The sequence below is a fragment of the Colobus angolensis genome, unplaced genomic scaffold, assembly GCF_000951035.1.
Source record: "Colobus angolensis palliatus isolate OR3802 unplaced genomic scaffold, Cang.pa_1.0 Scaffold9, whole genome shotgun sequence".
NCBI classification, from domain to species: domain Eukaryota; kingdom Metazoa; phylum Chordata; class Mammalia; order Primates; family Cercopithecidae; genus Colobus; species Colobus angolensis.
This window is the reverse complement of record NW_012122931.1, coordinates 3,822,375-3,849,339: the sequence shown is the minus strand read 5'-3', so window position 1 is coordinate 3,849,339 and position 26,965 is coordinate 3,822,375. Positions and strand designations below refer to the sequence as shown.

The 26,965-nt window shown below is 58.5% G+C and overlaps 1 protein-coding gene across 1 annotated transcript in view; it reads right to left on the bottom strand.

The window, feature by feature from the left end:
* FIBCD1 (fibrinogen C domain containing 1) overlaps window positions 1-17,857 on the bottom strand; it is a 30,182-nt gene extending 12,325 nt beyond the window's left edge. Inside the window, exons 1-5 of the mRNA XM_011931192.1 lie at window positions 17,831-17,857; window positions 16,754-17,233; window positions 11,413-11,572; window positions 10,912-11,054; window positions 9,288-9,299 (exon numbers count right to left, since the gene is read on the bottom strand). Of these exons, the coding sequence (XP_011786582.1) occupies window positions 9,288-9,299; window positions 10,912-11,054; window positions 11,413-11,572; window positions 16,754-17,215 (777 nt within the window). The 5' untranslated portion in view covers window positions 17,216-17,233; window positions 17,831-17,857. The remainder of the gene's footprint in view (window positions 1-9,287; window positions 9,300-10,911; window positions 11,055-11,412; window positions 11,573-16,753; window positions 17,234-17,830) is intronic.
* Window positions 17,858-26,965: the final 9,108 nt, after the last annotated feature.

Here is a 26,965-nt window from a genome sequence, read left to right as displayed (position 1 = left end):
ATTCTCCTGCCTCAGCCTCCCGAGTAGCTGGGACTCCAGGCGCCCCCCACCTCACCCGGCTAATTTTTTTGTATTTTTAGTAGAGACAGGGTTTCACCGTGTTAGCCAGGATGATTTTGATCTCCTGACCTCGTGATTCGCCCGCCTCGGCCTCCCAAAGTGCTGGGATTACAGGCGTGAGCCACCGCACCCGGCCTATCCTCCAGTTTTTGAGAACCAAGAGCACCCCCACACACCCCAGGCTTGGCCTCCAGAGCCTCATCCCTCAACAAGCTCCCTTCCCCCAAAACAAGCCTGGGCGGGGGTCAGGGTACTGGGAAACCAGAGTCCAAGTGGCTGCTCAGGGGAGGACGAGGAGCCCACAGCCGGCGGGGTGTGACTTGGGTACCAACGAGTGCCCAGGCTGCCTCTGTTCTTCATTTTAATAACATTCTTGATTTGGGAATCAGGAATCCCATCGGTTAAATTGCTTTGAAATAATACCACGCTGGTCCCGACCAGAGCTGCCTGGAGTATTTACAGGATCCGCTGACAATCCATCCCGGCTGGCCTCCCCAGCCCTTCCAGCCCTCTTTCTGTTTAACAAGCCTTTTCCTGCTTATTCTCCAAGGCAGCTACCGCGGCCCGACCGGCCTCCATCTGTGTCAGTCTGATGTGTTAGAGATCTGGCTGCGGCACCGGCGAGCTGCCAGTTTCATTACTAAGCAGCCTGATTTCAGTCGCTCGGAACTGCCTGGGTGCCCAGTCTGACCCGAGGCGTCTGCCGTGTGAGCGTTTGCCGATGCTCTGAGCCCTCAGGGATGTGTCTGTCACGGCGTTTGGGCAGCTCTGACGTCAGGGAGCTGGAGGGAGATGACACCTCCTTTTTCGTGCTTTGCTGCCTCAAACCTGGCCCAGCTCTGAAATCTGAAAGTCCTCAGGAGTGACTGGCTTGGGGCGGAAGGAAATTCGATCAGGCTTGGGGAGATCTGAGGAGCAGTGGAGAGCCGTATTGATGGCTGCATATTGGGACCCTGAGCACGCACCTTTTCAAAGGCCTAATCCTGGCAGAAGCTCAGGCTCTCCCCTGAGAAGGCAACAGGCAGCGGGAGCCTGTTTCTGAAGGAGGAGGGGAGCCAGAGGGACCAGCAGGCCCGAAGCCCCCCGGGATGCCTGGCTGGCATTGGCCGTCGGCTGGGCCTCTGCCCTAGGGATTGGGGACCTGGGCATACTCAGTGCTCAGTTCCATAAGGGAGTTCCTGAAGGCAGGGGTTGTGTATCTGGGTTCCAGGGCCCCAGCTTTGCCTTAGAGAGCCCTGGCAAGCACCCCCACCTCTCTGGGCCCCAGCACCCACATCTGTAAAGCAGAGATCACAGCCACACCTTCCTCCCAGGCTACAACCATCCACCGAGAACAAGCTCAGGCCTGGCACATAGGTGTTCAGCACGTGGCAGCTGGATGGAGAGTAACAACACCGAGGCCCAGGCCTGGCCGAGGGCTCCCGCCTCCACTGCGCCTCTCCCGGACTCCGGCCTCCACTCTCCCCCAGCCCTCCCGAGGGGTCTGTCCCAGCCTCTCGTTCACACAGATATTCCACTGAGCATCTCCTGCCAGGCACCAGCTGCAGAAGCCAAGTCAGCGGGCACAAGGTCACGGTTCTGCCCTCAGGGACCTTAGGGCAAAGGAACACAGGAGACACTGTGCTCAGGGGACCCCAACCCGGTGAGAGGCAGGACAGACTGGGAGGAGGGGGAGAGAGCAGGTCTGGCCAGCAGGGTGGCCCTGGAGCAGGGGCAGGGTCCCGGGCCCTGTGTCTGCCTGCTGGGCGGGGCAGGAAATGCAGGGAAGTAGGCCACAGTAGGGGTGGTGGGGAGACGCCAGCAGCCTGTGGGCACGTCCAACCAGGGGCGGGTGGGCTGATGTACAGGTGCCCGGCTGTGCCTCTTCCAGAAGGCTCAGAGGGACCATCCAGAATGAGAATAGGAAGCCCCGGTAGCCCAGACGACACAGCCTTTGAGAGGATCCCCCAGGCTCTGCCTCCAGCACTCACTCCCACCCCGGGATGCCTGGAACCAATGCTGCCACTTACCGAACTCGCCAGACCCCAGCCCTGCCCTGACTCTTCAGGATGCGGCGGGAGGGGCTGTTCCCGCCCCTGTGTCCTGGCTGATGGGATGATGGGTAGTCGAGACTCAGCGTGGGGACTACGTGCTCTCTGCATGCCCTTGTCCCTCCCCAAGCCCAGGCGCCCCACCCTTACAGGGTGGAAGCTCGGACCCTGGCCAGAGGCCAGGCGGCCGTGAGCAGCAGAAAGCAGGGTCCGACTACATCTTGTGCCTTTAGTCCCATGGCCGTCTGGACCTACCCTCGCTGCCGGCACCCGACGCTTTGTCCACACTCACACTTGGTGGCGGGTCCACTGACCAGGGTGGCTGCAGCCTTGAGTGTGCCCCCCTACCCAGGCCTCTGGTGCCAAGAGCTGGTCCCTGCACCCACAGTCCTCAGCCCCCTCTTTCCCACTGCCCTCCGAGTCTGTGTGCCAGTTACAGTGACCCCACCACCCACCCGGGGCTCCTCCTTGGTGCCAATCAATTGGGGTGAGCACACCTGGCCCCCTGCCTTTGCCTCTGCCCAAGAAAGGACACTAAAATCACACATGGCTGGCACTCCTGTCCATGTAGCCCAAATCAACACCCACTTAGAAACGGCAGCAATTGGCCGGGAGCGGTGGCCCACACCTGTAATCCCAGCACTTTTGGAGGCCGAGGCTGGCAGATCACCTGAGGTCAGGAGTTAGAGACCAGCCTGGCCAACGTGGCGAAAGCCTGTCTCTATTGAAAATACAAAAATTACCCAGTCATGGTGGTGGGCGCCTGTAATCCCAGCTGCTCAGAAGGCTGAGGCAGGAGAATCGCTTGAACCCGAGAGGCGGAGGTTGCAGTGAGCCGAGATCCCACCACTGCACTCTCACCTGGGTGACGAAAGTGAGACTCTGTCTCAAAAAAATAAAAAATTAACTGCAGCAGCTGTCAGCCAACGTGGGCACTTTACCGTGTGCAGTGACGGACTGCGGACCCCCTCTCAAGGCACCAAGATACATCCGTGGTCTGGCCTTGGAGAAGTGACCTGCAGACTGACCATGTCCCAGGGAGATGCAACCGACGTCACCACACTGGCACACGCATCCAGACTCCAGACTTAGCTTAATGCAGAAGGACATGCACTGATATTTTCTTTTTTCTTTTCTTTTCTTTTCTTTTCTTTTTTTTTTTTGACACAGAGTCTCACTCTGTCGCCCATGCTGGGGTGCAGTGGCACAATCTCAGCTCACCGCAACCACCGCCTCCCAGGTTCAAGCAATTCTCCGCCTCAGCCTCCCGAGCAGCTGGGATTACAGGCGCCTGCCACCACGCCTGGCTAATTTTTTTGTATTTTTAGTACAGACGGGGTTTCACCATCTTGGCCAGGATGGTCTGGAACTCCTGACCTCGTGATCCACCTGCCTCAGCCTCCCAAAGTGCTGGGATTATAGGCGTGAGCCACCACGCCCGGCCTTAGTGCACTGATATTTTCTATCGTGTAGTACTCCACTCTGTTTGACTGGAAAAATAATGTTGATCAAACCGATTCAGTTGATTTTGCCAGTGGCCCACGGAGTACTGCTGCAGTTTGGGAACCGCTGACAGCCTTTGCCGTGGGCTGTCGTGATTTCTTGGTTCAAATCCCGAGTGACCGCCTATGCCAGGCCCTGTGCTAGGATCTCAGGCTTGGAAACCTGCCCCAACCTCAAGCCAATGACAGCCCAACGTGGCCTGACTAGTGCAAGTGCCAAAAGCGCAGCCCAGATCACCAGGTGGGTTCTCCAAGCTTCCCCCGTGTGGGGGAATGTTTAGTCTGACTCTGAGCCCACGATGAACTGCAGCTGTGACTTTGTATTTCTGGCAAACAGCTTCAGCGACGCTGGACCTTGGTGACGCCAGACGCCTGGATGTGGCCAAGCACAGAGGGCTTTAATTACAGAACGAGGACCAGCAGGATGCGAGGACAGAGGGAAGAAGTGAGGAAAGGATCCAGGCATCCACTTCCCCTTCTTTCTGCCCCACCCACCAAACATGAATCCCCACTCGGCAAAAACGGGTGGGGAGTCTGGGCACGGTGGCCCATGCCTGTTATCCCAGCACTTTGGGAGGCTGAGGCGGGCAGATCATTTGAGGTCAGGAGTTCGAGACCAGTCTGGCTAACATGGCAAAACCCCAACTCTACTAAAAATACAAAAATTAGCTGGGTATGGTGGTGGGCTGACTGTAATCCCAGCTACTCGGGAGGCTGAGACAGGAGAATCGCTTGAACCCGGGAGGCAGAGGTTGCAGTGAGCCGAGATCGCATCACTGCACTCCAGCCTGGGCGACAGAGTGAGACCCCGTCTTAAAACAAAACAAAACAAAATGGAGGCGGGGAGCAAAAGGCAGGGAAACAAAAATTACTGACTCATTGTCAGGCCAAAATATGAATTGGTCTAGCTCCGGGGGCATCTTTCTTGGGTCCTGGCTGAAAAACGATTGAGTAGAAACACTCACTGCGGCCACGGCTTCTTGGGCAGATGCCACGAGTGGGAAGACAGACAGAGAGTGTTTTCTTGGTGCGGATTCTCAGAAGCCCGCCGCCCAGCGCATCTTGGAAGTGCCACTTAGAGGGGCTCTGCCAAGGGACAGCTGGGCCCACATGGTCCTGCAGATGGTGTTGGGCGGGTTCAAAGGAAGGAGTGACAGCTCTGGACGCAGAGGAAGGAAGACAGCAGCAGCCACCGACGGCCCTGTGTTGTCAGACGGGGCCCGGGGACCAAAGGAGGCAGAGATGCCTCTGGGCTGCTACAGCCTCACGCTCTGCAGGTTGCATCCCGCCCAGGGCTACCTCTGCAAACAGACCCTGACCAACCAGCTACTGCTCTGCCACCATGCCCAGAACATGCAGCTGGCGTCCTGAGCACTGAGCTGGGCTCTGTGGTCACCCCAGCACCCGGCCAATGCCTTAGAGGATGACCACGGCCTGGCCCTCCCTGCCACAGCCCTGGAGGGAGGGCTGGTGCTCCCATTAAGCAGATGAGAAGACTGAGGCTTGGAAGAGTGGGCAACCTGGGTGTGCAGGGCTGAGATGGCCAGAGGAGTGGGGATGACAGTGAACGCTCACTCCCAGGGAGCTCCCTGGGCTGGCACCCAGGAGACCTGAGTTCTACCCAGACTCCAGCCAACAGGATATGTGGCTTCTCCCCTGCAGAATAAGGGCTCCTGCACAGCACCCCATGTGTGCTTGGGCTCACGGGGATGACCTTGGCCCTCAAAGCTCACAGCCCCATGAGAGACAGACGCACAAGCCAGCAGCCACAGGGCGAGCAGCTCCCACCCTGCTACATTCCTCCAAACTCCAGGCCTCAGTTTCCTCATCTGTAAAGCTGGGATTATAAACGCCTCAACCCACAAAGTTTTGATGAGAGTTAAATGCGCTGATGCACAGCATTCAACAGAGCTTGCTGGGAGCCCTGAGAAGGAGTGAGTCCCTCTCCTGGGGCAGTTGGAGGTGGTTATCTGGGAGGGCTCCCTGGAGGAGGAGATGCCTGGCTGAACGGCACATTAAGCAGGGCCTTGCCAGCTGGTCAGAGGAGCTGAAACCCAAGGAATGGGGGATGGGTGGGTCCAAACCCTATGAGATTGGGAGAGAGGGTCTCCGATGCCTTAGAACGGCCCCCTGGAAGCAGCAACTGCAGTTTTTCCTAACTGTGATGAAACTGCTGCAGAAACCAGTTACAGACAGGACTGCGTTGGTTGTGGAGCTGTGGCCTCCACCAGCCTCCCCAGCTTTCTGATCAGGTGATTCTCGGAGGGGGGCAGAGGGGTCCTGGCAGAGGAGGATTCATGTTTTTAAAGAACAAAGAACTTGGATGTGTGCACTACGGCAGCCCTTCACAGGCAGCCCTGGGGCGGCTCTGCGGCGTTCCCAGGAGTCTGGCTTTTCCTTAACTCCTTTCTGGACACCTCTGGGCAGTGCCCCCAGGGAAGCCTCTGGGCTCAGTCCGGAACAAGGCAGAGCTGAGTTCAAATCCTGACTCTGCCTCTCACAGGCCACACGACCTCGGACAGGTCGCGGAACCTTTCCAAGCCTGTTTCTCTCTGCCTAAGCCCCCGCAGGGCCGGTGGGGAAGACGTAACAAAGTCAATGCCTAACTGGATGGCACACAGTAGGTCTAACCAACATCACCACCCTCCCTTCAGAGCCAGCTGCTGAGCCCAGAAGGAAATCGGACCCACTCCTTGTTTTTGACTGCAAATGGTACCCCCGGGCTTGGCGCCCTGCCGTCATTCCCAGGCTTGGCAGTCGGTGCCTGCCGGCACTTGGCACAGTACTGCCAAGCTGCTGGTTCTTGGGTGCTGAGCCACATCGGGCACGAGGCTGGGCCCTGCACGTGCATTGTCCTATTTCCGTTAAAAGTTTGGAAAACCCAAACTGCTCCCAATAGAGGCATGCTTTCTCTGCGCGATGAACCAAGGAAACGTGAGGGTGTTGTCACCAGTCACCGGTCACCTCGCCATTATGAATGTGTGTGTGTGCTGAGGACCCATTCCCCAGGCAGGGCGTGGGCCAGGCAGCAGCGTGGGGACACTGTGGCCCATCAATGTCACAGCAGATCCCCTGCCACCACTGCCTCTGGGACAAGGAGGGCTGGCCACAGCTGCAGCCCAAGTAGGAAGGAGCTAACATCTCGTCTACTGGACCCCGAGGTCCTGCTGCTCAGCCTCCCTGGCAAAGGGGTCCAGGCTGGCACCTGGGGAGGCCCCGGGAGCTTCTCATCCCTCCCCGAGCCTGAGCCTGCTGCTGGGCTCCTTTGATGCTGTCCATGCGAGGGCAGGATTTTCCTCCCTGCCTGGAGAGCTCAGGTCGGGGGAAGTGGGGGCTCCGTTCCAGGGGAACCAATTACAGGCAGATGTGTACTGGCTGACCTCGCACACAGGAAGCACCTGGCGGAGTACAGGGCCACATAGAATAGGGTTTGGGCCACTTGGCACCGTGGTGTTGGGAGACGTTGGCTGTGCCTGGGATGGGAGCAGGCGGGTATAGGGTCCTATGTAGCCACTCCAAGTCCCTGCTGAAGGACATGTTGATCTGGACCCAGTGTGTGTGACCCCAGCCAGTGACTATGCAATGATGAGGGCTTGGCAATCAGGCCTAGGGGACAGCGCTGCCCCTGGCAGATTGCAGTGGAGACAAGACTGTGCAGCAGGACAGGGAGCCTGGGTGGGGGCGGGGAGTTCAGGCGCTGAGGCCCTCCTTCCGCCCACCTGCAGCAGGTTCTGGGCACAGCCACCCCGTTCCCCAGGCCCTGCAAGGCAGGCAAGAGGGTCACCCCACTGGACAGATGAGCAAGGGGCCCTCCAAGAAGGGATATGACCCTCGCATCTCACACAGCCAGGGGCGCTGGGGGTGGGGGGTGGGGGCTGGCAATGGCCGGCTTCATCCCACTCGGCACCTTCTGAATAAGAAAAACTGGCCTTTCTTTTTACGACTCCGCCTCCCCTTGATTATAAGATGCTACAAGGCAGAGCCAGATCCTGTGTTCACAGGGAACCTCCGGGGCTCAGCCTTGACTCCCTCCCAGCCCCTCTCCCTGCTCACTCCTCACAGGTGAGCAACCCGTGAAGGGTTCTGACTTCGCCCACATCTGCAGAGCAGCTCTATATGGTACCCATTTTACAGATGAGAAAAGCAAGACTTACAGAGGTAAAGCTACGCAGCCAAAGGATGCCAACAGCCATCATCTGGCAAGCATTTAGAGAGTGCCAAGGGTGTGCGGGTGTGGTGCCCACCCTGAGGTAACGTGGCCACAGGAGGGTGTGGTCCCTGCCCCTGGGACTCCTGCCACAGAAGGATGGGGTCTGAGGATCACCTGCATGACCCAGCCCCTGCCGCCCCCGCTGCCTTGTCCTGGACCCAAACCTCCTTAAACCAGATAGGCCAGTAGCACTGAGCTACCATGGCCCCCAAACAAGCCACACGGTCTCCCTGCCTCTCACTCCTCCCATCCCCCAGACTGGAATAGGTGTCTCTCCTCTGAGCCCCGGGGCTTCCCATTCCTGGCACAAGTCGGCTTCCTTGTCCTTCTGTCCGCCAGGCCGGGAGCTTGCTGACCTGTCTAGCCGCTGCTGACCTCCCTGGCCCTGGCTTGCTTTGGGCGCTCAGTGTTTGAACACAAGAATAAGTGTGTGCCACTGTGGGAGGCCTGGAGGCTGCTGGGTGACCTTGGGCACATCCCTGGCCTTCTCTGAGGCTGCCCTGCCTGCCTCCAGGGATTGAAGGGCTCTGGCATGATGCTGGGGGAGGGGGCCAGGAGGGCATGAACTGTAAAGTGGCCCTGGGGACAGGGCTGCTGAGTTCCACCCTCGCCACGCAGGTCTCTCCAGGAAGCAGGCACTGGTGAAAGTGTCCAGCCCCAGGGTCTCGGGGCACAGCTCCAGGTGCCCTGTCCTCCAGGAAGGATCAGGTGGCGTTGGCGCTCAAGGCCTGGCAGTTTGGACAGGGAGTCTAATGAGGATGGATGGTATCCGGGGCTGGAGAGGTGGCAGCCAGCTCCTTCCCAAACAAAAATTGAGTTTCCAAGAGATTCCGTGTGGCAGGGGGGTGATCCTGACAGATGTCGAGAGGTTCCTGGGCAAAGACTGCTTCTGATGGAGGCCCGAATGGATATTAATGCTCACTGGCCATGCAAGCACTTCTCAGATGAGAATGGCCTCTCTCCCAGAGCCCCCAGAACCGGGTGTCTGAGCGCCAGGGCTGGGGGGGAGTTCCCCATCGACTCCCCTCTAATCACCCCTGAAGCCGAGGCCGACGGAATGACCCACCTCCCAGCCCAAATCCTGATTGACTTCCCGGGAGACTGACTTCACGTCCACCGGAGTGGAAGACGCATGGCCCGTGCCGGCATCCTGATCTTCCATTAAGCCTGTCCTGACCCTGAACTCTGATTTCTGGGTTCGGCTGGTGCCTTCTCACTGTTCCGCCCGCCAAGGGGTTCCCAGAAGCAAATGCCATAACTCAGACGTTCTCAGCGTTAGGAAAACAAAAGAGCTTTTATCCCCCAGACGCAGCTCCAGTCCATTTAAAAGCTCTCCTCTGGAGCTTGCAGACAGGTTTAGAGATGTGTCTGTCTTTAGGGTCCTGGGGGGATTCTCGTCTGTTCTCACGCTGGCTCCTAACACAGCAGGCTCTGCCTTGCTGGTGGACTCGCCCCTCCACCGCCCGCCTGTGCGGGCCTCCCCACGTCCTGCCTCTGCTGAGGACGGCTGACCCCTTTCAACGCTGACCCAGGCCGCCTACACCCTGCCTCCCCCAAAAACTCCCCGCCAAGAGGCTTCCCTCTCTCCTATTTCTCGGTCACTTGTTTTGTCTGATATTAAGCCCCTTCCCCAGATGTTTGTGGGTCTAGACATCAATACACCAAAAATAGTCAACACCAAGATCCCGGGAGAGATGCATCCTGCACTCAGCAGCAACAGCACTGGGGCAGTGGGGTTCTCACCGGGCCACCCCCTGGCCTGGTCTGGGGTCTCTGTTCCTGGCTGAGCAGCCCTGACTGGCATCTCTGGCCTCCCAGTCTCTCTCCAGCACACTCCTTCTCAGCCGAGCCCCCCACTTTCTTGTGCTTGCAGTTAAGAGCTCTAAGGATGTAGGCAGGCATCCCCATTTCACAGCCGAGGAAATGGGGGCTCAGAGAACCGAGCTAAGTTGCCCCAGGTCACACAGCAGGACTCAGAGCCATGCCTGGGGCGGTCTGTGGATGACGGAGCCAGAGCGCGGAACCTCCAGGCTCCTCGCCTCTCTGACATCTGCTGTCAGGGCCCCATCAGAGACCTGAGGACTGAACGCTCATAACACCTCCTCCCTGTCCCTCTCCCCACTGCCCAAGGATGCACATCGCCAAGTCACCTCTCCTGAAGCACAGTCTCCATCCCGTCTTCTCTCTTCAACACCCCCAGTAGCTCCCGAGTGTGTATCCCAACCCTGCAGCCTGGGGCCGGACCACTCCAGCCTCATCTCCTCACGCACCACGCATCTCTCGGGCCCTGCTCCCCAAATGTGCCTTGGGAGCCGCGTCAGGTTGCCTCCTCCTCCTGGAATACCTTCTCCTTCTTGCCCGCACTCAGAAATCCTCCCCACTTTAATGGCTCATGAGAAATGCCCCCTTCTCCAGGAAGCTTTACCCTCATCTCTGCTACAGTGACTTCTTCCACCCCCAGCGCCCCCCGGCCTGTCAATTCCTCGGGAGGACTGGGACAGGGGCTTCCCAGTCCCAGTCTCATGCACCATTCTCCCAGCACCTCGTGTGGTCCCGCCCCTGCCCTGTGACTGGCAGTTGGGACATCTCCCTCCTGTTTCCCACCCAAGCAGGAACCAGGAGGCGCAGGAATCAGACAGCTCCTGTCAGCCTGTAGCTGCAGGGGGTCTCTGCTCCCAGCAGCCACACTCCTCCTTTCTCTTCTGCACATGCGCCGTGTATTGGGTAGTTCAAAAAGTCAGGCGCCCGCACACAACAGCCCTGGAACCCACGTTAGCAACAGGTTCCTGCTGCCACGTGTCCTCCTAGGCCCAAACCCCAACTTGCCTGGAAACCCCCCACTGGAAGAGCCACGGCTGGGGATCTCAGGGAGCCCAAGGTGGCTCCGGCCTAATGTCCACTCCAGAGTGGGTCCCCCAGGGTCAGCTCAGAGTCCCCTGTTCCCCTCTTCTGTAGGGGCGGGGTCAGGCCAGGCCACAGGGCACCGGGACGGGGCCAGTCCACAGGTCCATGGTGGAGGGCTGGGTGGGAGGCTGCTCAGAACGCCCAGGTTCACGTACACAGCCTCGCGGTCCCCAGTGCCTGTCCTGCCACCCACTCGGCCTGGGACACTCACCGTCCAGCCGCCGCCGTCCGTGCGCATGTCACAGTAGACCTGGAAGCCAGCCGGGTAGTGCGTGGGAAAGACAGAGTAGACGCCATCGTCCTGCTGTCCGCTTAGGAGGACGTCCAGACAGTCTCGGGGCCGGGAGCCTGAGGCAGGCAAGGCCGTCAAGGTGGCTGCGGCCCCCAGCGCGTTCCTGCCCAGCCCCCTCGCCCACACTGTCTGTCCATCGATAATGCACGTGGGGTCCCATGGGGCTGAGAGAGCACCGGCCTTGAAGTCCAACCTTGGCTCTGCCACTCCCTGCTGAGGCCGGGTGAGAGAATCACCTTCTCTGGGCCTTACTTTCCTCATCTGGAGAATGGACCAAGAGGGCTTCAGCACAGGCCACATGGAAGCGAGGTGGGGCCCTGGAAGTGTCATGGCTGGGAACCCTCACCCCAGCTTCCCCACTCCCTACAGCTGGGACCCAAGTCACCGGAGGAAGGCAGCCCCTGCCCCACTCACCAGTGACACAGCCCCGGGGCCGGGCTCCTCGGGCAGGCGCTCTCTGAAGGTCGGCCTTGGCGCGGGGCCGGCCCAGCCCCCGGTCCCTCTGTAGGGCATCCAGGACGTCGCCGACGGAGTTCACCAGGTGAGCCATGTGGCCCTGGCTCTCAGAGAGAAGCTGCGGACACAGGGGGTGAGCCGAGGGGGCAGGGGCTCTGTTGGGGGGTGGGTGGAGCACATAGCAGGTCACTGGCCAGAGTGGGCCCTCTCCTGAGGCAGAGGTGGGCTCCTGGCTCAATGGTAGCCCCCGCCCTACCCTGCCCCCTGGGTCCCTGTCCAAAGTAGTCAGAGGGGCCAGCTGGGCTATGATGGAGCCTGTGCTCTGGGGCCTCGAGGGCTGGGAGGGCCGGGGAGCAGGCGGGAAAGGAAGGAAGCTCCAGCAGGCACCTGCCACCTCTGCTGCCCCAGGCTGTCTTCTTCAGCCATCTCTGCGTGTTCAGCCCAGGGAAGAGGAAACTGGAGGAGGCCATGCCGTGCGGGGAGACAGCGCCCGGCATTGGGCAAATCCAGCTTCAGCCCAGCGAGTCCACTTGCCAGTTCTATGACCGGAGGGGAGCGTCCTCGCCACACCTCCTCTCCCCTGGCCTGGCCGAACTGCTATGGGGACCAGTGACAACACATGGGAGGTGCCCAGCACAGTGGCAAGGACCGGCTGGGTACTCAGCACACCAAGTTCCCACAGCACCTTCCAGGCTACCAGACATCCCCACCGCTGCCTCTTTCGATCCCAAGCAAGGCTGCTGAGGCAGGAGTGATTGATCTGGACTTGACAGAGGGGTGCCCCGAGGCTGGGGAGGCCACGGGGCTTCTGGACCAACAAGTCTTCCCCATCCCACCCCCACTCCCCATGCAAACATCACTCTGAGTTTCTGTGGCTCTCTAATGTCCATGACCTCACTGGGTCCCCCACCACGCCGCAAAGAGGGAGGACTTGAGGTTGTCATCTCTTGTGACAAATGGAGAAACTGAGGCCTCAAAAGAGAGATCCCTGAGAGTGAAGGATGGCACTGGGGGCAGGGACCAGGACTCAGGCCACTTCCCCAGGGCTGGCTGGCAGGAAAGGGGCCTGGGGCTGTGTTCTTGTGTAGGAGACCAGGGTCGTCGGGATGGGGACAGAGTGCTGGTTTGGACCCAGGTCCTGGTGTTGACTGTCTTGTGTTTTTACTCCAATCTCTCCCCTATTCACTAGCTGTGTGACCCTGGAACAGTGTCGGAATCTCTCCATGTCTCCACTGCCTTGTAACCCAGGATAGTGAGCCCTGTTTCTCTGAGTGGGGGGATTCAGGAGAGCCTGGGCTGGGGAGCTCAGCCGTTGTTCTCCATCCTTCACTCCCACCCTCCCTCCATCACAGCCCTGGGGTTGGAGTTTGGCAAGCGCGATGCTGTCCCCCAGCACCTCCGCCTGTGTTGGCTGCCTGAAGGGTCTGAGGTCTGTTGCCCCCACCCTGGGCTGCAGGAGGCTGCAGGACCACGTGGAGGGTGAGGGGGTGGCGGGCAAGCTACAGCTGGCTAGCCAGCGAGCGTGGAGTCGGCCAGATCTTTACACACTGAACCTGTCACTTGTCAGATAATAGCCCATTCGCAGAAGGAAAATAGAAATATACAGTGCCGGCAGTTTACAAAATATGATTCTCGGCTCATCCAGAGGCAGGGGCCCTGCAAAGCTTTTAGTTTCCCTGTCAGTTTCCCCTCGGCTGAGCAGGTGATTCAGTGAGGGCTGAGGTAGGGGGAGAGAGGAGCAGAAAGGAGCAGGCAGAGCGTTTGGGTGTCACGGCAGCGTCCTGTACACGAGCTCCATGCCCCACGGAGGAACAGAGGGAGCACCCCCAAACCGGCGCGGGAGGGAAGACGGCAGGTGGGGGCTGCCCTGCGATGTGTGTGCGGCGAAGATCACTTGGTTAAATCACACCGGTGCTGCCCATTTATCTGAGTCAACACAGCCACAACACACTCAGAAAACTCAGGCACGGCCTCCTCCCTCTTGCTAACGGGCAGGGAAGACCTCCGTTTAAACCAGCAGATGATTAAAGTTGAAAATGAACATATAAACATGCCCCGAATCAATGGCGAAGTAAGTCTCTCTGCTCGCCGAGCTGCACAGGCGCATCAGGGGAGGGCTGGGCAGCGCTTAGAGGTAGTGGCATCAGACCTGCTGTCCCCAGCACTGCTTAGCTGTGTGAGCGAGCTTGCACAGGCACCTGCCACTCAGAGCCTCAGTCTCCCTCTCCATAAGATGGGATAACAAAGCCGGGCACGGTGACTCACGCCTGTAATCCTACCACTTTGGGAGGCCAAGTTGGGTGGATCACCTAAGGTCAGGAGTTTGAGACCCGCCTGGCCAACATGATGAAACTCTGTCTCTACTAAAAATACAAAAAAATCAGCTGGGTGTGGTGGTGTGTGCCTGTAATCCCAGCTACTCAGGAGGCACAGGCAGGAGAACTGCTTGAACCCGGGAGGCAGAGGTTGCAGTGAGCCAAGATCGGACCACTGCACTCCAGTTGAGTGACAGAGCCATACAACCATGTCTCAAAAAAAATAAATAAATGAATTAAAATAAAATAAAATGGGATAACAAATGTACAACCTCCTGGGGCTATTGGGCTGCAAAGTGCCTGTCAACACAGAGCCCAGCACATGGTGTAGGCCTATCATTCCTATCAGAAAAGGGATTTTCGGCCCAACACAGTAATATCAGCACGTTGGGAGGCCAAGGTGGGTGGATTGCTTGAGGCCAGGAGTTTGAGACCAGCCTGAGCACCACAGCAAGACCTCTCTACAAAAAAATTTTTTTTAATAAAAAAACTTAGCTAAACATGGTGGTGCACACTGGTAGTGCCTGCTACTTAGAAGGCTGAGGTGGGAGGATTGCTTGAGCCCAGGAGGTGGAGATTGCAATAAGCCGTGATCGCGCCACTGCTCTCTGGCATGGGTGACAGAGTAAGACCGCCTCAGAAAAAAAAAAAAGAAAGAAAGAAAAGAAAAAAAATAAATAAAAGGGAGTTTTCAATAGTGGCATGGTGGTTCCCTATAAGTTTGAATTTCAGCTCACAAACAATTTCTACTATAATAATAAGGAGATGCTGATGGTGCGGACGGTGAGTATCCCCCACGTGATAAGAGCCAGCAAAGCCCTGTAGCCAGGCCCTCCAATATCCCCTCAGCATAGACTGTGTTATGCACATGTCATGGGTCAGAAGAACCAGCCCAGAGAGGGGCTGCAACCTGCCCAGCATCCCACAGCTGGCACAGATGGGGCCTAGACTGGATCTAAGCTCTGTGGACTCAGAGCCTCTGGGCAGAATGGCTCAGCTCAGCCATGACCAGCAGGCCTCAGGGACTACACGTGAGAATCACCCCTGTCTGGGGGGCTGCAGGGGTTGGGGATGAGGCCCAGGAACTTGCCTTTTCCTTTTTTTGAGACAGAGTCTCGCTCGGTTGCCCAGGCTGGAGTGCAGTGGTGTGACCTGGACTCACTGCAACCTCTGCCTTCTGGGTTTGAGCGATTTTCCTGCCTCAGCCTCCTGAGTAACTGGGATTACAGGCGCCCACCTGGCTAACTTTTGTATTTTTAGTCGAGACGGGGTTTCACCATGTTGGCCAGGCTGGTTTTGAACTCCTGACTCCAAGTGATCTGCCCGCCTCGGCTTCCCAAAGTGCTGGGATTATGGCATGAGCCACCGCACCCGGCCAGGAAGCTGCCTTTTAACAAACACCTCTGGCGATTCCAACCCAAGGTGCCTGCAGGCACAGCTTTGAGAAACCCACGTCTGATCGACTGAGGGTCTGGGAAGCTCGGAAGGGAGGAGTTAAGAGCACGGCTCACTGCCTCTGAATGAAACATAAAGACACACTGTCTCTTGAATCATCCAGTCTGTGGGGAATGAGTCAAATCAAACATTTTTGGGGAAGTAAATATGTCAGGTGAGCCGGCGCTCCTGGACCCAGAAAGGCTGTTAGTCTTGCGGGAACACTCTGTACCTCTACACAGGCTATTGGGAGGGCAGGACTCTGGGGTCCCTCCTTCTAAATCCCCCACCCCAGCTCTCAGGGTAGGCCTTCATGAACTGGGCCTGAGCTGACCAGGGGCTGAGCGATTTGGAGTGAGGTGGGGGTCCCAGGTCAGCCAGAGTCAGGAGGTACTCCTAGCCCCCAGCCCTGCTGATGAGGCCTGTGGGGAAGTTGCAGCCGCGGGCGGCGGGCAGCCAGAAGGCAGTTTAAACATCCCTCTACCCCGGGAAGGGGAAGCTACCTTCCCATCAGTCATCCAGACAGGGTGATGAGGACTGTAATTTCTCCAGCTGCCGCCTTCAGAGGCAGGGAAGGGGCCCATTGCTCATGAGTGCTGAGTGACCAAATGCCTGGTTCTCCCAGTGGCTGCTGGGGGGTGGGGCGGAAGGGGATGGGGCACCCATGGGGGCAGGGGCTTGGCTTCTAGCCTCCAGGGATCTGAGTCACCGGGAGGATGTGGCACAGGGCCGGGGCTGGGCAGGGCTCCAAGGGGACTGGATTCCAGGTCTGACCTGGCCACGGCACCCAGGAAAAATCACCACCCGTTTCTGGGCCACCAATTTCTGTCCTGGAAAAGGGTGGAGGCAGATGAGATGATCCCACGTCCCTCATCCTGTGAAGGCGGAACTTCTGGTGGGCAGTGCTTCCAGTGTGGTCTCAGAGCCGAAGTTGGAGAGTCTTCACCCAGACCCACCTGGAGCTGGCGGGAGCCTGGCTTGGCTGGGGGCAGGGGTGGGGAGGGTGGAGGTGGTTTGGGACAGGCTAGGGGTCTGGCTGGGTTGCCTGGACTGGTATCTCTGTCCCTGGGAAGCTGCAGGCATTGCATGGTAGTGAACTGGGAGGGTCGTGGAGAGATGGGGTGTAGCTCTCTCTGATGGGGTCGCACTGACCAGTCACGTGATCTTTAGCAAGTCACATCCCCTCTCTGAGCCTCGATTTGCTCCTGATGGGGGCGCAATGCCCTGCCTCGCCTGCATCTTGGAGCACTGGGGAAGCCCTCGAGCCCTGGATTTGACTGAGTGCCAAATGCCATGGGGTGCTGTACAATTACCCAGGGTCACCAGGAGAGAAACTGGATTTGAATCCTGGCTCCCAGTAGCTGTGCGGCCCTGGATGAGTGACTGCGCCTCCCTGAGTTTCATGGGCTTATCTGTAGATGGGAACAGCAGTAGCCCCTTGTCTGGGGCACTTGGGGATTAAGTGAGGCTGTGGACATCAGGCGCCTGGCACGTGGCAACACCGACCCCTTGCCTCCAGCAAGACCCCAAGACGCAGACCCCAGCCCTACCTGGATGAGGCGGCCCTGCTCGCTCTGCAGGGCGCTGAGGCCCTGGCCCAGCGTGCTATGCCCCTTCCGCAACCCCATGCACTCCGTCTGCAGCTCCGAGGCCCGGGTCAGCAGCCGCGGCAGCTGGTCGGCCAGCGTGTCCAGCAGCTCCTGCTCCTGGTCGCCCACCAGCCGTGGCTGGGCCTGGTGCTCGGTCAGCGCCTCCAGCACCGAGGCCTGGGCGCTCTCCAGGCGTGCGAAGCTGTCGGCGAGGTCGGGGCAGCGCGGGTCGATGAGGATGCTGAGGCGGGAGCTGTCTGCCCTCTCCACAGTGACCAGGGCGCTGTTGGCACCGGCAGCCCCAGTGCTGACGACAGGCGGGGGTGCCGTGCCTGGCGTGTGGGTGTGGTTCAGGAACAGCACGGCACCGGTGACAGCCACGGCCAGCAGCACAGCCAGGGCCAGCAGCACAGTGCACAGCATGTAACCACAGCTAGGCCGCTGCAGGCCCGCCCAGGACGCACAGACACAGACAGACAGACAAACAGGAGAGAGAAGGGGCCAGCATTAGAGGCATATCTGGGGTCAGAGGAGCCCCTTCTTGGGGGCTGGGCGAGGGCGTGGCACAGAGAGACTGAGATGAGGCAGGCACTGAGAGACAGTCCAAGGGGAGACAGAGAGACAGGGACACGCACAGATGCAGTGAGAGGGACACAGCGAGCGCCTCAGGGAGAAAGTGGAGAGAGACAGAGCCCCAGAAGGAAAGTGGAGACGTAGTGGGAGACACGGGGAGATGCAGGGAGACGGAGACAGAGAGGATGGGAAATAGAAACCGAGGCAGAAAGACACAAAGACACAAGCAGAACGCCAAGCCTTCCTTCTCGCTGCCCCTGCTGCGCGCCCCCACCCCCCCATGCCCTGCACGGTGACAGCCCAAGGACCCATGGTCACCTGTGTGTGCGGCCGTGTGGCCCCCGTGGAGCCCATACCACCCAGTAAGGGCTGGAGGTGGAGATCCCACCTCTGCAGCCAGACGGGTCAGGGCTCAGGCCTCCAAGCTGCATTTCCCACAGTGTGACCTTGGGCGAGGGGCCTCACCTCTCTGAGCCTCAGTTTCCTCGCCTGTAAAATAGGCGATATAGAGACACCCACCTCTCTATATACGGGTCAGAGACAGCTGCGATGCAACAGCAGCGATGCTAGAGATGGTCTCGGGCTGTCTCTGGAATGAGTGCCCTGGGGGAGTGGGCACCCATTACGGAAGGTCCCTTCCAACAGTGGCAGCCACATCTCGTGTTCTGTCCCACTGTCCTCTATTCCCCAGGGCACATGGGGGCTCCCAGGCACCTCCTCCCCGCACCCCACCCCGTCCTCTCTCCTTCCTCTACCTCTTCACAGAGCAGGCCCCTGGCAGGGCAAATGCCAACCTGCTGGGCCAGCTAGCCCTAAGGCCACCCTGGAGAAGAGGCCTGCTGCCTTCCAAGGAGGAGGGGGGCCGAGGCAACAGGTGGCTGTCACTCCAGAACAAGCCATATCTCAAAACCGGGAACGGGGCCGGACGAGATGGCTCACACCTGTAAGGCCAACACTTGGGAGGCCGAGGCGGGCAGGTCACGAGGTCAGGAGATCGAGACCACCCTGGCCAACAAGGTGAAACCCCGTCTCTACTAAAAATACAAAAACTAGCTGGGCGTGGTGGCGGGCGCCTGTAGTCCCAGCTACTTGGGAGGCTGAGGCACGAGAATCCCTTGAACCTGGGAGGCGGAGGTTACAGTGAGCTGAGATCGTGCCACTGAACTCCAGCCTGGAGATAGAGCTAGACTCCGTCTCAAAAACAAACAAACAAACAAACAAAATGGGAACAAAGGGCAGGCGCGATAAAAAAAGAAAAAAAAAACAAAAAAACAACTGTGTTGGCCAGAAGCCAGGGCCGAGGAACAGCTTATGGTGAACGGAGGTGCCAGAGGGTGGCTGCACACGCTCTTGGAGGCCCAGATTCACTGGGCAGACTTGCTCACGGCCCCTGAGCATTACGTACAAGGGAAAACTGAGGCCCAGAGAGGGCAAGGGGCTCTCCCAGAGTCACACAGCAAACAAAAGCAGAACTGGGATTAGGCCCCAAGCCTCCTGCCTTCCTCCCCAGGCCAGGCCCCTCCTATGATTGAATTTCCTCAACTCTCAGACACATTTTCCCCACATTTCCAACTTTCTGAATTTGAGACTTGTCTTTAAATGACTTCGTATATTAAAGCGCTTGGAGCCGTGCCTGGCACGTTGTGCTCGCGCAATAAATATTAGTGGCTTTTATTATCCCATGATCAATGTGCACATAGCATCTGGAGGACATTTTTTTTCCACCCAAAGTGTTATTTCTGTGTGTCGTCGATGCTGGGATGCACCTTCTGTTTTTTTTTCACATTTTAGCATCTCCAACATGGGGGGGCATCTGACAATTGTAATTGACAGTTCGCTTGCTTCCTTAGTGATACATTGTCAGGGATAGATGCCTCTTACATCATTGTATCTTACTATCTAGAAGACGAGGCGGAGGAAAGAATCATTTTTGTGAATTCAAATTCTACGAGGACCTGCCGAATGACCTACTTGGCACCCAAAGAGGACAGGGTGGAGGGGACATGCGCCTGGACATGCAGACCCCCAGGAAAGAGATCTGCTTTGTTGTCAGGATGCAGAAGAGAGTTCCTTGGCCTGTCCCTGTTGTCATGCAGCTGCCAGGACTCAGTGCTCCACGCCTGCCCAGTCCCCTCGGGGGCTACGTCCATTCCAGGCTCCACGCATCAAGACAATTTACTCCAGCCAGACCTGAATGCACAGTTCTCCTGCACCAGCTCTGCACAAACTGCTCCCTTGGCTGGCCAGGAGCATCCGCTTCCCCTCCTCCTCTTCCACTGGCCTAATGTATTCCCTTCTTTCAGGGCTCAGCTAGCTGTCACTTCCTCCAGGAAGCCTTCCTTGACTGTTTCCACTCCACTCCCCCCAGCTTGGAGGGGCTCTTCCTCTGTGCTCCCCCCGTGAGGGTGCTTACAAGACAGATTGTTGGGGCCTTCAACTTCATTTACTCACTCATTCATTCAATCGTCTATTCCACATTCACTAGATCTCCCCATGACCAGACTCTGGGCCAATCCTGAGGAGGTATCAGGGGACCAGTCAGCTCCAGCTCCTGCTCTTGGGGAGTTCCTGTTCTATGGACTTGGATTACTGGGATTCTTTTTTTGGAGACGGAGTCTTGCTCTGTCACTCGGGCTGGAGGGCAGTGGCGCGATGTCAGCTCACTGCAAGCTCCGCCCCCGGGTTCACGCCATTCTCCTGCCTCAGCCTCCTGAGTAGCTGGGAATACAAGTGCCTACCACCACGCCCGGCTAATTTTTTGCATTTTTAGTAGAGACAGGGTTTCACCATGTTAGCCAGGATGGTCTTGATCTCCTGACCTCGTGATCCACCGACCTCGGCCTCCCAAAGTGCTGGGATTACAGGCGTGAGCCACCACGCCTGGCGGGATTCTTTTTTTAAGAGACAAGGACTCACTCTGTCGCCCAGGCTGCAGTGCAAGGGCACAATCCTAGCTCACTGCAGCCTCACATTCCTTGGATCAAGCAACCTTCCCGTCTCAGCCTCTTGAGTAGCTGGGACTATGCACCATCATGCCCGGCTAATTTTTTTTTTTTTTTTTAATTTTTGTAGCGATAGGGACTCCTTACTTTGCCCAGGCTGGCCTCAAACACCTGGGCTCAAGCAATCCTCACCCCTTGGCCTCCCAAAGTGCTGAGATTACAGGCGCGAGCCACCATGCCTGGTGCATAGACTGTGATTCTTGAGTTTGTCTAACTCTTTCGGGGTGTCTTGTGAAAGCCGTGGGCACAGCTTCCGAGGATTCAGGGACAAATGAATCCCAAGTTCAGGAAACTTGCCCTGGACTGTGAGCCCTCCACAGGTAGGGGCCTGCTCAACACCTGGCACAGAGCAGCCCCGATGGCCGCTGCTGGGTAGACAGACAGATGGACAGAAGGAGGGAGCTGGCATGGGGAAGGGGTGAAGGCATTCTTGAGACCTACCTGACTTGGCAGGGCAGAGGCTCATGACCCTGGCTGGGCCCTGGGCCCCGAGGCAGGGCTGCCTCTGACCCTGTGCCCATCTCTGATAGCCTGGCACAGAATGGGCAAGTTTCAGGCCATCCCCAGCCCCCAGCCACCTACAGGTCAGCAGCTTACAGACAGGTGGGCGCTGCACCATCACTGCCATTCCTTGGGCGTGGACCATGTTCCCATTACTGAATTCTCCAAGTAACCCCATGCAGTTGAGGCTATGGTTGAATTCACTATGCAGATTGGAAAACTGAGGCTCAGAGAACAAGACCCTCATCCAAAGTCACATGGGGGAGGTACACTGGGGCCACCAGCTGGACCCAGGACTGGGGCACTCCGGAACTGTCTCTGTGCCAGGGCCGCTAACTGGGCTGTTCTATGATTTCCTTCCTCTGCCTAAAGTATGGCTGGGTTTGATAGACAAAGCTCTGTGTCAGCAGCTAAGTCCCTGTCATGCACGCTTCTGGAGTCCGTCGGGAGACACCTTGCCCCGAGCAGCTCAGGGCCGCATCACCAGACTGTGTAGCATTAAGGTCCACTGGCTGGCAAGGCTGGGGCTGGCATGGCAGAGAGGTCAGCCGTCTTCCCTCTGTGACTCCCACACCCCTGCCCTATCTTGCACCCTCCTCCCACCCAAGCCCCTCCCTGGCGGGAAGGCAGAGGGCACCAAAATGGGGAGGGGCTCGAGGAAGCCGCAGGGGGTCCCCTAGAGGCAGGGAACAGCAGAGCTTGGAGATGAAACAGGGCACTCAGCAGAGGAGAATTAGTCTTCAGAGATCACCTTAAAGATGAAGTACTGTTCGCTTTTATGGGCTGCCGTTTACGTGCCTTGCGAAGAAATCTGCCCGAGATAATAAGGGGGGCTCTGGGCGCTGAGCAGCCCAACTGGTGTGCCTGAGGCTGGAAGTGATTCATCCGTCCTGGCGTGGCCAAGCGGGGTGCACTCCCTGGGGGCCGCAGAATGGGGAGAGCCTCCAGCTCCCAAGACAGGGTATCCCGGGCAGGTGGGCCGGAGAGAGACCGGGGCCTGAGCCGGGAGCCCCGGGTTCAAAGCCCACTTCTGCCACTGACCACCTGCATGAGCTTCCAGCTGGAGGGACCCAGCTTGGCTCCTCGAGTGACCCCCAGTGACCCCCAGGGTTCATGGTTGCATAAGAAGCCTTGGCCAAAAGGAGGATAAGGCTCGTGCCAGGAGGGCAGCAGGCAGCCCCCGGGGGTGCCTCAGTTATAGGGTGACCTCTGTCCAGGCTACCTTCCCTGAGGCCCCAGCCTTGGGGGTTCTGAGGACACGGGGTGGGGGGGAGCTCAGGAGGAAGGGATTTGATGCCAAGGTGCTCTGCTAAGCTGGCACACCTCCCTTCCTCCTCACCTCCTAAGGGAGCTGGCTGGCAGGCGTCCCCTGGGGAGACTGGGACCACACTCCACAGATGAAAGTAAGAAGAAAGTCTCCCTCCAGGGGCGACCAGGCCAGGTTAGACCCAGGTAAGCGCCCCTCCTGCCACCCACCCCCATCTCCTAAGAGCATCCAGCCCAAGGCAGGCAGCTGCTCTGCATGACAAAAACACAACCTGGGGCTTTGCATTGAGAGATGGAAAGTTGGAGGTGGCGGGGTCCTGTGCGCTCTGGATCCAGTAGAGGCTTGCACAGAGCCTGGGCGGGGGCTTATGGGCTCCGTGGGTTGAGAGGACTGGGTCTTGCCTCAGGCCAGAGCCTTGGGGAAATTCCTCCTGTCTCCCAGGAGCCCACTCCGCTCCCGGCTGGCACATGGCTGGGCACACGGCTCCCAGTAAGGGCTGAACTCTGAGCCCCTGGCCCTGGCAGAGGGAGGATCCCGGAGACACCCCTGGGGGGTGAAGGGCTGGTGGTTCTGCTCACCATTCTGGGGTCCCAAAGACTTAGGAAGGGGGTCTGCAGGCTTGTTCTGTGAGATCTGAGCGGGAACCGCCATCCCGCTGGTGACCCTTCAGAAGAACCCTGCTAGGGCCATCTGGAGCCTCAGGCCACAGGGAGGGGCACAGGAGGGGCTGAAGGTGTCCAGGGGGACAAGAGCGCCCCACAGAGCTCCCAGCCTCTGCCCCTCCTGGAGGATCGAAGCCCTCCAGCTGTCTCACTCCCTGGGAGCATTTGCTCTGAAGCATGGATAGGGGTTTTCCAATGTTTCCTATAAGGGTCTTGCCTGCCATCCCCCCAGCATACAGCTCTGGCCTTTCCAGAGGGCCCACCGGGGCCTCAAGCCCACTGAGGCCCAAACCAGCATCTCTCCCCCACAAACCTGAGCCCTCCTACTTCTCACTCAGGGATGGCACCAACCCCACCTGCTGCCCCCACAAAGCTGGCACCTCCCCCGGCCTCCCTCCCTCACTCAACATCTGGCCAGTCACCTGCTCCCGTCCATTCTGCCTCCTCAGCCACACCACACCCCGGCTACACAGTGAGCTCAGAAGGAGGGGCTCGGGAAACCCCAAGCCTAGCACAGTGACCTCAACCCACACCCCAGGGGACAAGAAGAAAGAGGCATAGGTCTTCTTTCCAGCACCCATGACGGTTTGTAATCGCCTCTGACCTGTGAGCTTGTTCCCCTCAAGAGACTCTAAGCTCCCCGAGGCACAGACCGTATCCACCAGACTATACCTCCTAGCATGAGGTGGGGCCTCCCTCAATAGTCACTGAGTAAATTTAATGCAGTGGGGATTTAGGTTAGATATCAGGAAGAACTTCCCAAAGAGATTTTTCTTTCTTTCTTTCTGAAATGTTCTTACAAATGTTGAAAGCATCAAGAGATCTTGCCTGGGATGGGTTGGAAGTTGACCTCCCTGTAGGGTGGCTTGGGAGAAACAAGCCCCTCTGACCAGCGGAGATGGTTGCAGGGTGACTTCCTGCCCCACGCTCCAAGACCAGAAGAATCATTGCTATTTCTAGAGCCTTTCATCTGACAAACTCTAAACTCCTGGCAAATATCGTTTCGCTCTGCCCCAAGGGTGGGAGAGGCTCTTCCTTCTGCAGGGAGAGGGAGGGCGCGCTAACGAAGTCCAATCTGCAGGGAGAGGGAGGGCGCGCTAACGAAGTCCAATCTGCAGGGAGAGGGAGGGCGCGCTAACAAAGTCCGAATTGGCAACTCATCCAAGGTCGCCCGGCAAAGAGGAGCTGAGGCTGGATAGGGCTGGGATAGATGGGGCCCACAGCGTCCCCAGAAATGGCTACATTTAGACAAAGATCCTTCAGGACCTCTGGACCTTGGCTATACCCACTCACAGCAGGTGTTTCGGTGCCCTGAGAATCACACAGCCTGGACACTGGAGCCCCAGCTCGGGCTGCGTGGGCTGAACCAAGAAAGGGCGGCCCGCCTGTCTTCCCTCCATCCTCCCACAGAGGCCCTTGTCTGCTGTCCAAGAAGACCCAGGTTCGAGTCCCAGCTCCAGCTCTTAGTCTCAGTTTCCTCGTCTATCAAATGGGTTCATCATCCCTGCCACCAAGCTCCTAGGGTGCCTGTGACTAAGAACGAGAGGTGTGGCCTGTGACCTACTGGTGCTTGGAGTGCAGCATCGGCTTTATGCTCCCAGAGGAAAATCCCCCGTTAAAAGAATCTCGGCCAGGCCCCTCTGGTAGGAGCCAGATGTTCAGACGGCATTTCCTGGTGGGCAGAGAGGAGACCGGGACACAGCCAGCCTGTGGAGGGGACAGGCTGCTGCGAGAGGCATCCTCCTCATGAGCATACAGGGCTTTACAGTTTGCAAAACACACCAGTATTTCACGTGGCCCCCATAACAGCCCTTGTGAAATGAGGAGGAAGCGAAGATTGCTATTCCCACTTTACAGATGGTGGAGCCCAGGCCCAGAGAGGGGGAGTAACTTACCCAGAGCCACACAGCATGTCAGTGGGTGAGATGAACCTGGCCGCAAAGGAGGAGAGAAGGCTGGCCCAGGGGAGGGCAGGCCCAAGGGAACCGGGGCAGCCAGCGCTCTCTCTTTCTTCTGACAGTGGCCACAGGAAAGGCCTTGCCTCTTGTCTGAAGCTTCAAACAAGCCCAGAGCTGGCACAGGGAACAGGCTGTCTACATGCTGGGTCACCAAAGGGGTGGGGAGGGGAGGCGGGTACTTGCTATTGGCCCAGGCTCCAGGAGCCACAGCCTTCAAGCTGCCTCCAGTGCCAAGGGGCAGACAGCTGGGCTGTGTGGCCTGGTGGCAGCGGAAAGCTGTGCCCTCAGGGAGCAGCAGAGGAAGGCAGGGCCCGGTCTAGAGGCCTTGAAGCCACATTTCAAACACATTCCCCAGAAGGCACCTCCCCTTGAGACAGACCAGTGCCTGCTGGCTGTCTCCTGAGGCTCTTCCTGGCCAAAGCTTCATGCAGTTCGATTCAGCAAACACCCTCAATGCCTGACCTGAGCTGCCTGGAAGGAATGGAGCCTGGGCCTGGGGAGAGAACCAGAGATGGGCTCCAGAAGAGGGTGTGTGCAAAGGGACCTTCTGATGCAGGAGGGGCCCAGAACAAGGCAGTTGAGTGGCACAGGCTAGAACACTACCAGAACTTAGAGACACAGCCACAGGGCATCAGGGAAGGCTCCCTGGAGGAGGTGGCAGCATTTGAGTTGGGTTTTGAGTATATGTAGGGTGTCGCTGAGTGGAGGCGTGTGTGTGTGTGTGTGTGTGTGTGTAAGCCTGGGGAAGCAAACAAGATGACACAGAAAAGATCTGGAAATGGGGCGGCGTGGTGTGGGGCCCAGGGTTGGCAAATAACAGTCACTGCCTGTAAGGGACCAGTGGGAAGGCACAGTGCTCCAGGCTAGGAACGGCCTTGGAGGACAGGTCTAGAAGTTAAGACAGTTCTTGCTGAGGGGGAGAAGTCAGATCTCAGCAGGAGGGAACTTGTTATTTGGAGGGGGCTTAGGTGCAGACCTGACCTTTAGAGGGGCCCGACTGCCCATGAGAAGCAGTGGGATAGGTGTGTTTTTAGATCAGGCTTTGAAGCTCCACTCTCTTGCCAACGTGCCGTGTGACTTGGGCATGTTCCCAACCTCTCTGATCCCTGGTCTGTGATGTGGGGACACACTGGCCCCCAGCCTGCTTGGAGAAGTGAGGTAGTGCCGATGAATGGGAAGGGGCTTTGCAAACCGTAGAGGGCTGGGCCCTCGTGCCACAGCAGTATCACACCAGGAAGAATGAGCAGATTGCAGCTCCTGAGGGGAAGGGACCACCAAGGGCTGCCCGTGCCACCCCCTCCTGCAGCTGCAAGCACGAACTGTTCCTTCCCCAATGACATCTGTCTGGGAGAAATTTAAAATTTAAAATGGGCAGCCCTATTCCTTCCTCTCCTTGGTGAGCGAGCTGCCTCCTCGTTTCGCCTGCCTGCCCCAGTCCCTTGGCAGCCCAGCCCCGGGCAGCCCTGGGGCTCCCCTCCGCCTCGGCTTCCGGACTCCAGCCTCCTTGCTGGCCAACCCGGGTGCTCTGCCCTCACCCGCTTCCACCGCACAGCCCTGGGCACCCTCCAAGCCCCACCTCCACTGCCCCTGAAGAGGCAGCAGGAAGGGAGGAATGAACCAGCCCTGGAGCACACAGACAAGGGTTCAAATCCCAGCAGAGCTGCGTGGCCTCAGGCAGGAGCCAACCGTCTCTGAGCCCTGCTTTCCTTGTCTTAAAGTCAGAAAATCAAAATACCCAGCGTTCCTGCAGGAGATGAATCTTTATTGATCCCCTACTGTATGCAGGGCCCTGGCTAAAGAGGGAAGGATGCAGAGGAGATTCAGGGGGTCAGGTTCAGGACCAGGTGCCTGACACAGGGTGGCGCCCAGAATGGAGATGTTGTGGGTGGCTAAGATGCCCATTGGAGAGGTGAGGAAACAGAGACTCAGCAAGGGGGCTGATTTGTCTGTGGACACACAGCGAACTGTAAGTCCCCGACTCCCTCTGCACCCGCGTGCACCAGGGGGTTGCTGGGGGTGCGGGGACAGAGGGTACCCGGCCCGCAGCGCGTGTGGCTCCTGCAGGGGTGCCGCCCCCATCGAACCTCGAGTTCAAGCCTCGGTTAGGGGAGGAGGAGAGGAGGGTCCCCATCCCGGCCCGTGCCTCCGGAGCCTCGAAGGGGTGCGCTCCAAACTCCAGGCCCCGCACTGGGTGCCCGCCCCGCCGGCTC